The 17759-nt window shown below is 42.2% G+C and overlaps 1 protein-coding gene across 1 annotated transcript in view; it reads left to right on the forward strand.

Moving 5' to 3' along the window:
* The window catches only part of LOC311150137 (RNA-binding protein 38-like), a gene marked incomplete at its 3' end in the record, with an annotated part of 32063 nt that overhangs the window by 3110 nt on the left and 11194 nt on the right, over nt 1-17759 (forward strand). Inside the window, exons 2-3 of the mRNA XM_084187434.1 lie at nt 9070-9193; nt 14744-14798. Of these exons, the coding sequence (XP_084043560.1) occupies nt 9070-9193; nt 14744-14798 (179 nt within the window). The remainder of the gene's footprint in view (nt 1-9069; nt 9194-14743; nt 14799-17759) is intronic.

Here is a 17759-nt window from a genome sequence, read left to right on the forward strand (position 1 = left end):
ATAATCTCTGTATGCGGCACCCTCTCCAACATTGTAATTTTGGGAGACTTTAACATCCATTTTGACTCACCCAAGTGCTCTATGGCTGCTGACTTCCTTAACTGTCAAAACCATGGATGGGCAACTGGCCGCCCGCCCCTTTTTTGAAGGCCCTCGGATCAATCCCCAAAAAACAAACATTTTGGTTGTGCATCAGCAGTTTTCCTCTTGTTTTCCTCAGTCACTGATAGTCAGTCAATTAGCCCATGTCAACTAAAATTTTGTAGATTGCTAAATTAGTTTAGCGGTCAGCTATCTAAACTTGGCCAGGGGGGCACCAATTGATTTTATTAGTCTCACTCAGATATCATATTCAAAACTGCAAACATTTCTCTCCACCCTATGGCAAAATATTTAGAATTGCAGGAAATTGGCTGTAAAACAACTCATTTTCCACTCTGCCCCATGGCAAAATGTGTAGAATTGCAGCAAACTTGCTTTAAACCTGCAACATTTTCTCAAAACCCCATGGGAAAATGTGTACAATTTCACAACATTAACTTTAAAACTTGTTAAAATATTGGATGTGGGTACGCAGACACGCAAGCAACTGCGGCCCCTCATAAGTTCCGATTATTTTGTGGCCTCCACCCCCATGAAAGTTGCCCATCCCTGGCCTAAACCTTGTGCAATATGTAAATGTTCCCACCCACAACCATGGATACACATTGGACCTCATTATCACTGGTGATGTCCCTACCTCTGACTTGGATGTCATCGAGCTAGGCGTCTCTGAAATCATGGCTGTGACACTGTCTCTGACCGCTCCAACTCCTCTCCACCGCCCAAAGAAGACCATTCAATTCTGCAACCTGAGGAAACGTAACCCATCCCTCTTTCACCTTTGAGTCTGACTGCAGTGAGCTGGCCCTCGATGACATTGTCAATCTGTATAACAGCACTGTGAGTAATACCCTGAACATCCTTGCCCCTGAAAAAACAAGTGAAGTAACATTCCAACGCTCTTCTCCTTGGGTCACTGATGAACTGCACAGAATGAAGACTCATGGCCGTAAGCTTGAGAGACATTGGAGGAAGGATGGCCTCACTGTCCAACTACTGGCCAAATGTTCTCTATACCCATCATGAGGTTGCTACAACCTAGCCTATGAATGAAAGTGTACAACGTAGGTGCACAGGTCGAGATAAACATTTTAGTAATCGAGGTGACAGACAGTGACACATTCAATTCTGCCTTGCACACTCTTGCCTGCATCTAGCTGATCTAGGATGTAATCATCCTAGATCAGGTTGCAAACGAGAGTTTCTATTCGATAAATTCAGGTATGTTTATCCTCGTTTCGTTACGTTTGCTCCATTTTAAGAAATGTTTTTCAACAGAATCGGCAGAATGAATACGCCCCTGATCACACACAAACACAGTTCACTTTCATAGCAACCACATACAAACAGCATGATCATTTTGTCGTTGTATAATTCCTTCTTGCATCTCTGCGCTCTCCTCTCACCTTTTCCCTTCGCTTGTGTACTTCAGTGCACAACACATCAGCTGTCTGTGACCAGGCGAAAAAACCTTTCCAAGCCAAACCTTCATATCATAACCGCTAACAGCTACACACAGCCTACATCATTGTCAGCATATTAGCTAATGTCATAGTCAACATAGCTACTAGAACTAACGCGTTAGTAAACCCGCTACAATCATGCAGTACAGTGTACAGTCAGCAAGCAGTTTAGCAGTTACACCGGCAGGCCCCGGTGGCAATAAATTAATAAAACCAAAAGCTTACCTTGACATGGAAGAGTTCCAGTGTTGGATAGCCATAGCCAGCTAGCGAACATTGCGTCCCTCTCTATTTGAGCCGGGTGTTTGAATAGGCTAAACTAGCTAGCTGCATTCGCTAGCTAAGTGAAAGTGAAAGTGTTTTTCTTTTAACTAAATATAGCTGGCTCTCTTGCTTCTCCTTCATTTTTAAAGAAAATAATTTGTTCAAAACTGTTCAACTATTGTCTTTCTCTCTTTGAGTCAACTACGCTCCACATTTTATGCACTGCAGTGCTAGCTATAGCTGTAGCTTATGTTTTCAGTACTAGATTCATTCTCTGATCCTTTGATTGGGTGGACAACATGTTAGTTCATGCTGCAAGAGCTCTGATAGGTTGGAGGATGTCCTCCGGAAGTTGTCATAATTACTGTGTAAGTCCATGGAAGGGGGTGAGAACCATGAGCCTCCTTGGTTTTGTATTGAAGTCAATGTACCCAGAGGAGGACGGAAACTATCTGTCCTCCGGCTACACCATGGCGCTACCCTAGAGATTGCTGATGTGCTGCTGTAGACCTTCATTGCAAAACAGTGTGTTGTAATCAATTATTTGGTGACGTGAACATATTTAGTATATCTAAAAATGATAACTTTTTTAAATGTTTCACTATTTTTATTTTTATGAAATTCACTGAGGAGGATGGTCCTCCCCTTCCTCCTCTGAGAGCCTCCACTGCTCTGCCACAATTGACAATAACAAAGGTAACCCCAGAACATTTACATTTACATTTTAGTCATTTAGCAGACGCTCTTATCCAGAGCGACTTACAGTTTGTGAGTGCATACATTTTTTTTTGTGTATATACTGGTCCCCCGTGGGTGATAGATAGATAGATCTGATAGGTAGATCTGGTAGGTAGGTAGATCTGGTAGGTAGGTAGGTAGGTAAGTAGATCTGATAGGTAAGTAGATCTGATACTGCAAACTCATGCTCTCCTGCAGCCTCAACTGAGCAATGCAATCACTTCCCTCATTTTTTCAAGACAAATATTGACACCATCAGGACAAACATCATGGCCTCTAAGACGGCCTGCACCCCACTTCCTGAGCCCCCGACTCAGACTTCCCCTCCCCTCAGCTGCTTTAAAGAAGTCACATCCTCCGCTGTGCAGTCAATCATCTCTAAAATGAAGGCCACCACTTGCTTCCTTGACCCTATCCCTACTCAAAACCTGCTCATCTAGCCTGCTTATGTTTGTCACCACCCTGATCAACAAGTCCCTGCTGACCGGAGAGGTACGATTGATCTTCAAAACAGCGGCAGTCACCCCCATACCATCACTTTCCCAGCCAGATGCAGAGAAACTCATCCACGCCTTCATCTTCGGCCATGCACTGTTTGGGGGCCTCCCAGCCAAATCACTACATAGCCTCCAACTAATCCAGAAAAGTGCTGCCAGGGTCCTGACCAGGACCAAGAAGTCAGACCACATCACCCCGATCCTGGCCCAGCTCCACATCAGTGACCTCATCTCAATCAGCAAGCCACTTTGCACTCTCTGCTCCAGCCACTCTCTTCTGCTTCAAGTCCCCAAGACATATCTCAGAACTATGGCAGACCGAGCCTTCTGCTCCCTTGCCCCTCACCTAAGGAATGCTCTTCCTGACCATCTGAGAGCCTCTCCATCACACAGAACTCTTAAAACGGGCTTTAAAACCCACTTCTACAGACTGTCTTTTTCATAGTCCTAGTCCCAATCTAAGATGTATACTGAACAAAAATATAAACGCAACATGTTCATACAGTTCATATAAGGAAACCAGGCAATTGAAATAAATTCATTAGGCCCTAATCTATGGATTTCACATGACTGGGCAGGGGCGCTGAAATGAACATTCAACAGCTCTGGTGGACACTCCTACAGTCAGCATGCCAATTGCACGCTCCCTCAACTTGAGACATCTGTGGCACTGTGTTGTGTGACAAAACTGCACATTTTAGAGTGGCCTTTTATTGTCTCCAGCACAAGGTGCACCTGTGTAATGATCATGCTGTTTAATCAGCTTCTTGATATGCCACACCTGTCAGGTGGATGGATTATCCTGGCAAAGGATAAATGCTCACTAACAGGGATGTAAACAAAATTGGAGAGAAATAAGCTTTTTGTGTATATGGAACATTTCTGGGATATTTTATTTCAGCTCATGAAACATGGGACCAACACTTGACATGTTGTGTTTATATTTTTGTTCAGTATATTTAGCACCTAGCCCACTATTGCTATTTTACCTGCCTTGATTCTAAATGTATCTAGTATTTATTGTATATAAAACATTTATTTCCTCAGTAGAACTTTGAGGACTCTGTAATGAAAAGTGCTATACAAATTAATTGTATTATTATTAATAATGTCATATATACAGGTAAAAGTCAGTAAATTAGAATATTTTGAAAAACTTGATTTATTTCAGTAATTGCATTCAAAAGGTGTAACTTGTACATTATATTTATTCATTGCACACAGACTGATGCATTCAAATGTTTATTTCATTTAATTTTGATGATTTGAAGTGGCAACAAATGAAAATCCAAAATTCCGTGTGTCACAAAATTAGAATATTGTGTAAGGGTTACATTTTGAAGACACCTGGTGCCACAAAATAATCAGCTGATTAACTCAAAACACCTGCAAAGGGCTTTAAATGGTCTCTCAGTCCAGTTCTGAAGCCTACACAAACATGGGGAAGACTTCAGATTTGACAGCTGTCCAAAAGGCGACCATCGACACATTGCACAAGGAGGGAAAGACACAAAAGGTTATTGCAGAAGAGGCTGGCTGTTCTCAGAGCTCTGTGTCCAAACACATTAATAGAGAGGCAAAGGGAAGGAAAAACTGTGGTCAGAAAAAGTGTACAAGCGATAGGGATAACCGCGCCCTAGTCAAGATTGTGAAAAAAAAACCATTCAAAAATGTGGGGGAGATTCACAAGGAGTGGACAGCTGCTGGAGTCAGGGCTTCAAGATCCACCACCAAGAGACGCTTGAAAGACATGGGTTTCAACTGCCGCATACCTCGTGTCAAGCCACTGTTGACCAAGAAACAGCGCGAAAAGCGTCTCACCTGGGCTAAGGAAAAAAAGAGCTGGACTGCTGCTGAGTGGTCTAAAGTCATGTTTTCTGACGAAAGCAAATTTTGCATTTCCTTTGGAAATCGAGGTCCCAGAGTCTGGAGGAAGACAGGAGAGGCACAGGATCCACGTTGCCTGAAGTCTAGTGTAAAGTTTCCACCATCAGTGATGGTTTGGGGTGCCATGTCATCTGCTGGTGTCGGTCCACTCTGTTTCCTGAGATCAAGGGTCAACGCAGCCGTCTACCAGCAAGTTTTAGAGCACTTCATGCTTCCTGCTGCTGACCTGCTCTATGGAGATGGAGATTTCAGGTTCCAACAGGACTTGGCGCCTGCACACAGCGCAAAATCTACCCGTGCCTGGTTTACGGACCATGGTATTTCTGTTCTAAATTGGCCAGCCAACTCCCCTGACCTTAGCCCCATAGAAAATCTGTGGGGTATTGTGAAAAGGAAGATGCAGAATGCCAGACCCAACAACGCAGAAGAGTTGAAGGCCACTATCAGAGCAACCTGGGCTCTCATAACACCTGAGCAGTGCCAGAAACTCATCGACTCCATGCCACGCCGCATTAATGCAGTAATTGAGGCAAAAGGAGCTCCAACCAAGTATTGAGTATTGTACATGCTCATATTTTTCATTTTCATACTTTTCAGTTGGCCAACATTTCTAAAAAATCCCTTTTTTGTATTAGCCTTAAGTAATATTCTAATTTTGTGACACACGGAATTTTGGATTTTCATTTGTTGCCACTTCAAATCATCAAAATTAAATGAAATAAACATTTGAATGCATCAGTCTGTGTGCAATGAATAAATATAATGTACAAGTTACACCTTTTGAATGCAATTACTGAAATAAATCAAGTTTTTCAAAATATTCTAATTTACTGACTTTTACCTGTACTGTAATAGATGTGGTCACAGGTGCGTTTGTGTGCGAGAAAGACACTGAGTGTGTGTGTGTGTGTGTGTTTCGATGTACCATGTTGGTGATGGCTCTTATTTAGCATCCCATTGTTAGTAAAATAATCATAGAATTGAAAGATACCCCCCTACCCCTCCCTGCACACCCAGATGCCCACCATTTCCTGTGATAGGTCAGGATGCCGGTGCCCTTCCCATGGGCCTGAACTTGAGAGACGAGCAGACGGCTCGTACCTGAAATACAGTGGCTTGCGAAAGTATTCACCCCCTTGGCATTTTTCCTATTTTGTTGCCTGACAACCTGGAATTAAAATGTATTTTTTGGGGGTTTGTATCATTTGATTTACACAACATGCCAACCACTTTGAATATGCAAAATATTTTTGTGTGTGAAACAAACAAGAAATAAGACCAAAAAACAGACAACTTGAGCGTGCATAACTATTCACTATTCACCTGTATCATTCCTTCAATTCTGACCAGTTTCCCAGTCCCTGCCTATGAAAAACATGGTGTTCTCGGGGTGATGAGAGGTGTTGGGTTTGCGCCAGACATAGCGTTTTCCTTGATGGCCAAAAGCTCAATTTTAGTCTCATCTGACCAGAGTACCTTCTTCCATATGTTTGGGGAGTCTCCCACATGGCTTTTGGCGAACACCAAACGTGTTTGCTTATTTTCTTCTTTAAGCAATGGCTTTTTTCTGGCCACTCTTCCGTAAAGCCCAGCTCTGTGGAGTGTACGGCTTAAAGTGGTCCTATGGACAGATACTCCATTCTCTGCTGTGGAGCCTTGCAGCTCCTTCAGGGTTATCTTTGGTCTCTTTGTTGCCTTTCTGATTAATGCCCTCCTCTCCTGGTCCGTGAGTTTTGGTGTGCCGTCCTCTCTTGGCAGGTTTGTTGTGGTGCCATATTCTTTCAATTTTTTAATAATGGATTTAATGGTGCTCCGTGGGATGTTCAAAGTTTCCGTGGGATGTTCAAACCCTGATCTGTACTTCTCCACAACTTTGTCCCTGACCTGTTTGGAGAGCTCCTTGGTCTTCATGGTGCTGCTTGCTTGGTGGTGCCCCTTGCTTAGTGGTGTTGCAGACTCTGGGGCCTTTCAGAACAGGTGTATATACAGTGGGGGAAAAAAGTATTTAGTCAGCCACCAATTGTGCAAGTTCTCCCACTTAAAAAGATGAGAGAGGCCTGTTATTTTCATCATAGGTACACGTCAACTATGACAGACAAAATGAGAAAAAAAATCCAGAAAATCACATTGTAGGATTTTTAATTAATTAATTTGCAAATTATGGTGGAAAATTAGTTTTTGGTCACCTACAAACAAGCAAGATTTCTGGCTCTCACAGACCTGTATCTTCTTCTTTAAGAGGCTCCTCTGTCCTCCACTCGTTACCTGTATCAATGGCACCTGTTTGAACTTGTTATCAGTATAAAAGACACCTGTCCACAACCTCAAACAGTCACACTCCAAACTCCACTATGGCCAAGACCAAAGAGCTGTCAAAGGACACCAGAAACAAAATTGTAGACCTGCACCAGGCTGGGAAGACTGAATCTGCAATAGGTAAGCAGCTTGGTTTGAAGAAATCAACTGTGGGAGTAATTATTAGGAAATGGAAGACATACAAGACCACTGATAATCTCCCTCGATCTGGGGCTCCATGCAAGATCTCACCCCGTGGGGTCAAAATGATCACAAGAACGGTGAGCAAAAATCCCAGAACCACACGGGGGAACCTAGTGAATGACCTGCAGAGAGCTGGGACCAAAGTAACAAAGCCTACCATCAGTAACACACTACGCCGCCAGGGACTCAAATCCTGCAGTGCCAGACGTGTCCCCCTGCTTAAGCCAGTACATGTCCAGGCCCGTCTGAAGTTTGCTAGAGTGCATTTGGATGATCCAGAAGAGGATTGGGAGAATGTCATATGGTCAGATGAAACCAAAATAGAACTTTTTGGTAAAAACTCAACTCGTTGTGTTTGGAGGACAAAGAATGCTGAGTTGCATCCAAAGAACACCATACCTACTGTGAAGCATGGGGGTGGAAACATCATGCTTTGGGGCTGTTTTTCTGCAAAGGGACCAGGACGACTGATCCGTGTAAAGGAAAGAATGAATGGGGCCATGTATCGTGAGATTTTGAGTGAAAACCTCCTTCCATCAGCAAGGGCATTGAAGATGAAACGTGGCTGGGTCTTTCAGCATGACAATGATCCCAAACACACCGCCCGGGCAACGAAGGAGTGGCTTCGTAAGAAGCATTTCAAGGTCCTGGAGTGGCCTAGCCAGTCTCCAGATCTCAACCCCATAGAAAATCTTTGGAGGGAGTTGAAAGTCTGTGTTGCCCAGCGACAGCCCCAAAACATCACTGCTCTAGAGGAGATCTGCATGGAGGAATGGGCCAAAATACCAGCAACAGTGTGTGAAAACCTTGTGAAGACTTACAGAAAACCTTTGACCTGTGTCATTGCCAACAAAGGGTATATAACAAAGTATTGAGAAACTTTTGTTATTGACCAAATACTTATTTTCCACCATAATTTGCAAATAAATTCAAAAGAAATCCTACAATGTGATTTTCTGGATTTTTTTTCTCATTTTGTCTGTCATAGTTGACGTGTACCTATGATGAAAATTACAGGCCTCTCTCATCTTTTTAAGTGGGAGAACTTGCACAATTGGTGGCTGACTAAATACTTTTTTTCCCCACTGTATACTGAGATCATGTGACAGATCATGTGACACTTAGATTGCACACAGGTGGACTTAATTTAACTAATTATGTGACTTCTGAAGGTAATTGGTTGCACCAGATCTTATGTAGGGGCTTCATAGCAAAGGGGGTGAATACATATGCACGCACCACTTTTCCATTATTTATTTTTTAGAATTTTTTTGAATTTTTTAGAAATTCCTTAATAATAAGTAATTTTTTTCATTACATGAAATCCAAATAAAAGTCCATTTAAATTACAGGTTGTAATGCTACAAAATAGGAAAAACGCCAAGGGGGATGAATGCTTTTACAAGGCACTGTACTCAGTTTCATACATTACCATCACACATTATGTTATAAGCACACAGGATCTTTCTATCTATATGGATCCAGGACTAGAGCTCAAACAGCACAGGGAATACAGGAATTTATTGGTGAGATACAAGTTAAGGGATAAGTATTTTATAAAATCGATATTGGTCACTTCCTGAATCGTAAACCTGTGTGTTCCTTCCTCTTCCTGTCAGGTGACTATGATTGACAGGGGGGCGGCAGAGCAAGCATGTAAAGACCCCAACCCCGTCGTCGACGGTAGGAAGACTAACGTCAACCTGGCCTACCTGGGAGCCAAGCCCCGAAGCCCACAGACAGGTGAGTCATGCAAACATACACACACACACACACACACACACACACAGAGAGACCGCATACGCATACACAGACACACTACGCAAACAGTTGAGCAGATGACACGCGCACACACTCTCAGCTGACTACTATTATAGCTACATTCCTCTACATTATACGGTACACACACCACACACAGCTTCTCCCTGAGGGCGCCATGTGGTCAGGCACATACAGTGTGAAACACCAGCCTATATCTGCTCTGCTCCTCTTCAGACTACACAAACATACCAAACCACCACAACTTTCCCTCACTCCTGTCACTCTGTGGAGTCTATCGAAAAATATTGGGCTCAAAAGTAATGCACCACTGTAAAGAGAATTTAGATGCAGCCTATGTGTGACCGACGCGCAGTAGTGGCAACAGTAGTGTACTGTATCTTGATATTGGGTTGTTGTTACTCTCGTTACACTCCAAGCATGCAGTTGATGAGCTACGATGAGTGTGCAAAACATTAGGAACTCCTGCTCTTTCCACGACAGACTGACCAGGTGAATCCAGGTGAAAGCTATGATCCCTTATTGATGTCACTTGTTCAATCCACTTCAATCAGTGTAGATGATGGGGAGGAGACAGGTTAAAGAAGGATTTTTAAGCCTTGAGATAATTGAGACATGGATTGTCTATGTGTGCCATTTAGAGAGTACATATGGCCACCGGTGCTGTACTTAGATCCTGTCCTTGTCTTTATGCCTTCCACTGTGCCATGCTGTAGGGTAGGGCTGCACCTGGGTCGACTCAACAGCGGACCAGTTAGTTAGGTAGCGCCTGTATCTCTCCATCCAAATAAACTCATAAATAATGCACAGGTCAATTTGCAAGTGAAAGAAGATAACCAATTGGAGTGCGTGCTGGGCAGCCAGCATGTGGGCAGAGGGTGACTGACAGGTCCTGTGGGGTAGGCATGTGGGGGGGGGTTGGCTGATGTCTGTTGTTCCTTGTGGAAAGATGGAGATACAGCCAGGTTCCTTGTGTTGTCTGCACTACAGTATGACTGTGATCCCTTTCTTGCTGTTAATGACTGCAGCAAAGTACACAAAGTATCCAACTGCCTATGGCACTTTGTTTCATTTGGTCCTCTCTGAAGAGGCCATGCATATACTCTGAGTGTACAAAACATTATCAACACTGCTCTTTCCATGACATAGGCTGACCAGGTCAATCCAGGTGAAAGCTATGATCCCTTATTGATGTCACCTGTTAAATCCACTTAAATCAGCGTAGATTAATGGGAGGAGACAGGTTAAAGAATGATTTTTAAGCCTTGAGACAATTGAGACATGGATTGTGTATGTGTGCCATTCAGAGGGTGAACGGGCAAGACAAAATATTTGAGTGCCTTTGAACGGGGTATGGTATTAGGTGCCAGGCGCACCGGTTTGAGTGTGTCAAGAACTGCAACGCTGCTAGGTTATTCACGCTCAACAGTTTCCCGTTTGTATCAAGAATGGTCTACCACCCAAAGGACATCCAGCCAACTTGACACAACTGTGGGAAGCATTGGAGTCAACATGGGCCAGCATCCCATTGTAGAGTCCATGACAAATTGAGGCTGTTCTGAGGGCAAAAGGTGGTGCAACTCAATATTAGGAAGGTGTTCCTAATGTTTTGTACACTCAGTGTATGTCAGAGCTTGGTATTTTGTTGTGTGTGTGTGTGTGTGTGTGTGTGTGTGTGTGAGAGAGTGGCTGTTTATGAGAGAGGGGGAAGGGAGATGGAGGGGGAAGGGACAGACAGAGAGAGAGAGAGGGGGAGAAATAACAACAGATCTGTCTCTTCCTTGTTCTGTGTGACTCCCCTCACCCAGGGAATCATGATAAACACAACAGGAGAGAATGACCATGGGGTGTGTGTGCGTGCGTGTGTGTGCGAAGAGTTACAGGAACATTAAGTGTTAGTGAGAAGAAAGGAGGGGAGTGAGAGATTGAGAGATAGGGAGGCAGGGATAGATAGAAGGAAGGAAGGAAGGAAGGAAGGAAGGAAGGAAGGAAGGAAGGAAGGAAGGAAGGAAGGAAGGAAGGAAGGAAGGAAGGAAGGAAGGAAGGAAGGAAGGAAGGAAGGAAGGAAGGAAGGAAGGAAGGAAGGAGAGAGAGAGAGAGAGAGAGAGAGAGAGAGAGAGAGAGAGAGAGAGAGAGAGAGAGAGAGAGAGAGAGAGAGAGAGAGAGAGAGAGAGAGAGAGAGAGAGAGAGAGAGAGAGAGAGAGAGAGAGAACCCAATTTAGTCGATTGTTTGGTCAATAGGCTGTTGGCACTTTCTCCCACGTTGGACAGCGGTCGCTGTCCGTGGTTCTGAAACATCAGTGCGCTGTTGAATTGACGCCTTTTCCTAAACCATGTTGCTATGTGCATAATAGCAAAGTTAACCAGCATATTGGTGTTGAGAGCAATGTGGCGGAGGCAGCAGCGGAGTTAGGAGATGAGAAATCAGCACTTGCCTTAATTGTCTAAGAAAAGTGAGGAGAGAGGAAACGCCATCTTAATTAGGTCTATAATCAATAGCCTAACTGTTAAATGTGCCTGGCTTTATAAATCATCCATATACATCTACAGAAATAAGACAGATCTGCTTCTGTTTGAGTGTTTAATAGCCTAGTGATTCTGTGAGCACCAAGCCTCAGGCAACATGTCGGATTAACAATTTCACAAATTCTGCTGTTTTTAATCTTTGCTATGCTGTAATAAAGGTTTTACACTTTTTTTCGTTAGAACATCGTCTCTGCTATTACTTATCATTTATTTAGTGTTGTTTACACTCTTCCGAATTGTCAGAAAAATAATATTTATAATAATAATAACCCTCCTTTTTCTTGATCTCCTTATTGTTATTATTACTATTTAGTAATTTTTTGTTAGTTTTATGATCATCATTATAATAATAACTAATGTTGTTTTCATTAGTAGGCTTAGTATAGCAGCCTTGAATAACCTCCACCGAGCTGTAGGTAAAGAGCACATCCTGTTTAGTCTTAAAACCATAACTTACTTAGGCCTATATTTCAATACTTATATAGGCTACTGTATCAATAAATCATTCATTAGTTGATTTCAATTGCAATCAAGCATTTTCGTTTTAAAATAAAGCGACCCTTGAATAATTAGCACAAACAACAAATAAATAAAAAAGTATATCAGTTTCACTTAAGGACCAAAGGATTGAAAGCCGTCCCATATAGATTGCAAAATAGTTGGGAAGAGATCTTTGACGTACCGATCCCATGGCATAGTGTTTATGAACTGACACGCAAAACGACACCGGATTCAAAAATTAGAATCTTTCAATTTAAATTATTATATAAAATTCTTGCTACCAATATAATGTTATTTATATGGGGGATACAATCTTCCCAGCTCTGCAGATTTTGCTGTGAAGAGACAGAATCATTAGATCATTTGTTTTGGTTCTGTCCATTTGTAGCTTGTTTTTGGACACAGGTCCAGGAATGGCTAAAGGATTGCAATATTTACCTGGAACTAACCTTGCAGATAGCATTACTGGGTGATCTGAAAAGTCATAGTCAATCAATCAATAATATAATAATACTTTTAGCAAAAATGTTTATTTTTAATTCACAATCTGTAGAAGCAATGAGAATAGAAAGGTTCAGAACTTTTGTAAAACATCACAGTACGGTTGAAATATATATGGCAAATAGAAATCCTATATGGATGGTGTTAAGAGATAGATGGGAGGTATTGAATAGAGTTGAAGGATGGGACTAATAACAAATAACAACAAATAATAACAAAGATAGCTAATAATGTAAGCATACTGTGTCCATAATAAGTATATAGGTTGTATGTTGGGAGCTTTTGGGAAAGAGCACAGTTAGAAAGATATGGCATATAGAAGCAAACCGGATGGACATCATGAAAATGATCGGAGAGGTTGAGAGTAGAAGAAGTTCAGGAGCAATAAAAAATTAAATAAATAAAAATATATATAATAGAATTATTGTAAAATTAACTCTGTCCATAAGGTGTAGATAGTAAGTATAGACCGGAAGTAGAGGCCTGGGCATTGTTGTTCACTAATTTACTCCAAGTAGGGAAAGGATGGTGGGGTTGAAAAGTAATAAAGGGGAGTATATATATAAAAAATAAAAAATAAATAAAAATAAAAATAAAAAAACATGGGGGATTGGAAGTGATGCAGACAATTACATTGATAGAAGATACAATCTATCTGCAATATTAAGCTGATCCATTCCCCCCCCCCAAAAAAATAAAAAAATAAAAAAATAAAAATAAACCATTCCATTTTGGAAATTGCATTCACGAATGAATACGACTGTTTTTAGTCTTTGCTGTAATTGAAGGCTTTACAAAAAAAACATTACAATAGACTCTCTGTTACGCTTATAATTTATTTAGTGTTGTTTACATTGTTCCAAAAGGTCAGAAAAATTATATTGTAATCTAACAGCACCTATTTGGCACATATAATATGAACGCAGCGCTTGCTCCTTGCCTTCTTTTTCTTGATCTCCAGTATTTTCCACAACTAGTCAAATGTATTCCACACATCCGACTTCCCCTTTACCTCCTGAGCAACCAGTAAAAATTCCCCAGTTTCGAGTTTATTTGTCACATCCTTTGCATCTATTTTGCTGTCACATGTATTTGGTTTGTTATAACCAATTTATTGATGTGATTAGGATATGCTATAGGTCAGGCCCTATTGTTACGTGCATGTGATGCATACATGTGTACGTAAAGAGAGCAAGGGTTGAGGGAATAGGGAATGTTTATCATAAGCAAATGAGGGATTTTGGTAACAGAACTTTTCAGTAAAAAATGGCTGTAATTGTGTTGCAGCTTCAGCAACATAGACAGCGCAATAAACACTGTTGAAGTTCTGTAGTGGTCGCTGCAGCATAGAGGAGAGAGAGACAACGGGTGCTAGTCACACAGTCACTCACTGTAATTTTTCTTAACACAGGGCAGCAAGTCTGAGCACAATCAAATCAATTTCGGTCAGACTGCCTCTAGTCATTTGTGTGTCTTAATTATTTAATTGAACAGTGCGCTTAAAGCATCAGACAAGCTCAGTGCATAAAGTTGATTTGATTAAAAGACATAGGATGTGTCTATATATGGAAAAATATACGTTTAAAAATGTTTACCAATCGATTGTTCGAAAGAACAGACGACTCTTGGTCGACCAAGATTTTTAGTCTGGGACAGCCCTAGTCAGCACGTGTGTGTGTGTGTGAGAGAGAGAGAGAGAATGTGTCAGCGAATGTGTGTTGATTCTCATCAGTGTCCCTGTAGATTCTCTATTTCACTTGTTTAAACAATGTCAGAGTCTGTTCAGCTTACCAAGAGAGGGAGGGAGTGAGGGAAAGAGGGAGGGAAAGAGAGATGGTAGGAACTCTTCCTCCAGGAACACTGTCCACTATGCAGACTGTCTGTCTGTCCTGCCAGTAGCTCAGATGATGTCCCTAGCTGTTGTCTTCTCTCTTTTCAGTATCTGATGGTCTCTAACCCTGCCATGTTTTATCTGTTCTCTCTCAGGTTTCTCCATCAAAGTGCAGCAGGTCCACCCCGCCCTGATCCAGAGGCAGTATGGGTAAGGAGCAACCACTGGACACATTCGAGCGGATACATTTTGTCAAGTCGGTGACCATTGTTGTTCACCGCCTTTTAAAGTGTGTTGCATTATGATTATGAAAATTGTTGCATTATGATTATGAAAATGGTTGCATTATGATTATGAAAATTGTCTGACGTGATCAAATGTCCTGCAGTTTTTGATGAGGTTGCTGCAGTTGCTTCTCACCAACTGCACAATGCAGCCATCACCTGCATAGTGGGAGTCACTATTTGTCAACCAATCATTAGGGTGTTTTTGTTTGACCCACTCAAACGTGGCCAAAGACGTAACTGAAACAGGAACCAACTTTGCCACGATTCTAAAGCTTCAGGGCATACAAATGAAAATGATATTTGAGACCTCTAATCAATTAATTTTAAACACGTTATGTTTTCAGTTTGTGAGTGTGTGATATGGAGGTATAGAGAAGTTTATTTCTACATTTATACAGAAAAACATTTGTAAACAATGTTATAGTAATTTGGTGGGTGATTATATTTGTCCTATCGACAGATTTTTCACCCCGACTCGGATTTGAAACAATCAACCTTTCGGTTACTGGCCCAAAGCTCTAACCACTAGGCTACCTGCCGCCCTAATCAAAAACTTTCTGTTGGAAAATAAGCGACCTTTCGGTTACTGGCCCAACGCTCTAACCGCTAGGTTACCTAACCGCTAGGCTACCTGCCATGTTGATCTGAGCCTTGCTGTTTGAAAATCACTACAGTGTCCCACTTTCGGCTGTCGCAGATGCACCTCCCCCGACTTAACTCGCCGACTTTTGTCTACAGTCGTGATCAAAAGTTTTGAGAATGACACAAATATTAATTTTCACAAAGTCTGCTGCCTCAGTTTTTATGATGGCAATTTGCATATAATCCAGAATGTTATGAAGAGTGATCAGATGAATTGCAAAGTCCCTCTTTGCCATGAAAATGAACTTAATCCCTCAAAAACATTTCCACTGCATTTCAGCCCTGCCACAAAAGGACCAGCTGACATCATGTCAGTGATGCTCTCGTTAACACAGGTGAGAGTGTTGACGAGGACAAGGCTGGAGATCACTCTGTCATGCTGATTGAGTTAGAATAACAGACTGGAAGCTTTAAAAGGAGGGTGGTGCTTGAAATCATTGTTCTTCCTCTGTTAACCATGGTTACCTGCAAGGAAACACGTGCCGTCATCATTGCTTTGCACAAAAAGGGCTTCAAAGGCAAGGATATTGCTGCTAGTAAGATTGCACCTAAATCAACCATTTATCGGATCATCAAGAACTTCAAGGAGAGAGGTTCAATTGTTGTGAAGAAGGCTTCAGGGTGCCCAAGAAAGTCCAGCAAGCGCCAGGACCGTCTCCTAAAGTTGATTCAGCTGCGGGATCGGGGCACCACCAGTGCAGAGCTTGCTCAGGAATGGCAGCAGGCAGGTGTGAGTACATCTGCACGCACAGTGAGGCGAAGACTTTTGGAGGATGGCCTGGTGTCAAGAAGGGCAGCGAGGAAGCCACCTCTCCAGGAAAAACATAATGGACAGACTGATATTCTGCAAAAGGTACAGGGATTGGACTGCTGAGGACTGGGGTGAAGTCATTTTCTCTGATGAATCCCCTTTACGATTGTTTGGGGCATCTGGAAAAAAGCTTGTCCGGAGAAGACAAGGTGAGCACTACCATCAGTCCTGTGTCATGCCAACAGTAAAGCATCCTGAGACCATTCATGTGTGGGGTTGCTTCTCAGCCAAGGGAGTGGGCTCACTCACAATTTTGCCTAAGAAAACAGCCATGAATAAAGAATGGTACCAACACATCCTCCGAGAGCAACTTCTCCCAACCATCCAAGAACAGTTTGGTGACGAACAATGCCTTTTCCAGCATGATGGAGCACCTTGCCATAAGGCAAAAGTGATAACTAAGTGGCTCGGGGAACAAAACATCAACATTTTGGGTCCATGGCCAGGAAACTCCCTAGACCTTAATCCCATTGAGAACTTGTGGTCAATCCTCAAGAGGCGGGTGGACAAACAAAAACCCACAAATTCTGACAAACTCCAAGCATTGATTATGCAAGAATGGGCTGCCATCAGTCAGGATGTGGCCCAGAAGTTAATTGACAGCATGCCAGGGCGGATTGCAGAGGTCTTGAAAAAGAAGGGTCAACACTGCAAATATTGACTCTTTGCATAAACTTAATGTAATTGTCAATAAAAGCCTTTGACACTTATGGAATGCTTGTAATTATACTTCAGTATACCATAGTAACATCTGACAAAAACATCTAAAAACACTGAAGCAGCAAACTTTGAAGACCAATACTTGTGTCATTCTCAAAACTTTGGAATACGACTGTACAGTCTGCTTTGTTTGTCTGTCATCTCTTTCCCTTATCTGTTCTCTTCATCGCTTCCTCCCATCTCCTCTGTTACCAATGCCATACACACAGTCTTTTCTGTTGTCTTTTTCTCCTTCTGGTCACCTGTCTGTCCCTCTTTCTATCTGTCTATCTGTGTCTAACGTGAGATGCCTGGGCTTCCAAGGCTAATCTTTGTCTGTCTGTTTAGTTGTGTGTTCATCCCTTTGATGTTGTAACTGATAGTCCCAATGGTCTCTCTCATGGGAACAAACAACGTGCTGTATGTTTGTGCTCTACCAATAAGGTCCTCGCTCTCTTTTATTTGTAATTTGTTTTAAATCCTGTCTCTCTCATACAATGGTCTCTCTCATGCAGTCTGAGAATGACCCTTCCCTCAGCCAGCTGTGCTACCATCAGTTACAAGAGAACAGAACTCAGTGAGAATACCCTGATTCCTGCCTGCTTCACTTAACTGGCTGGCCTGCTGTTGTTTCCTAACATGGCTGCATTTGGACATTGGGATATTCTTAGCCTGCTTATGGCTCTCTTTCTCTCCCTCCTCCCTCTGTATCTTTCCTTCATATCTCTCTCT

This window comes from Coregonus lavaretus (assembly GCF_964263955.1).
Source record: "Coregonus lavaretus genome assembly, chromosome: 22".
In the NCBI taxonomy this organism is placed as follows: Eukaryota; Metazoa; Chordata; class Actinopteri; order Salmoniformes; family Salmonidae; genus Coregonus; species Coregonus lavaretus.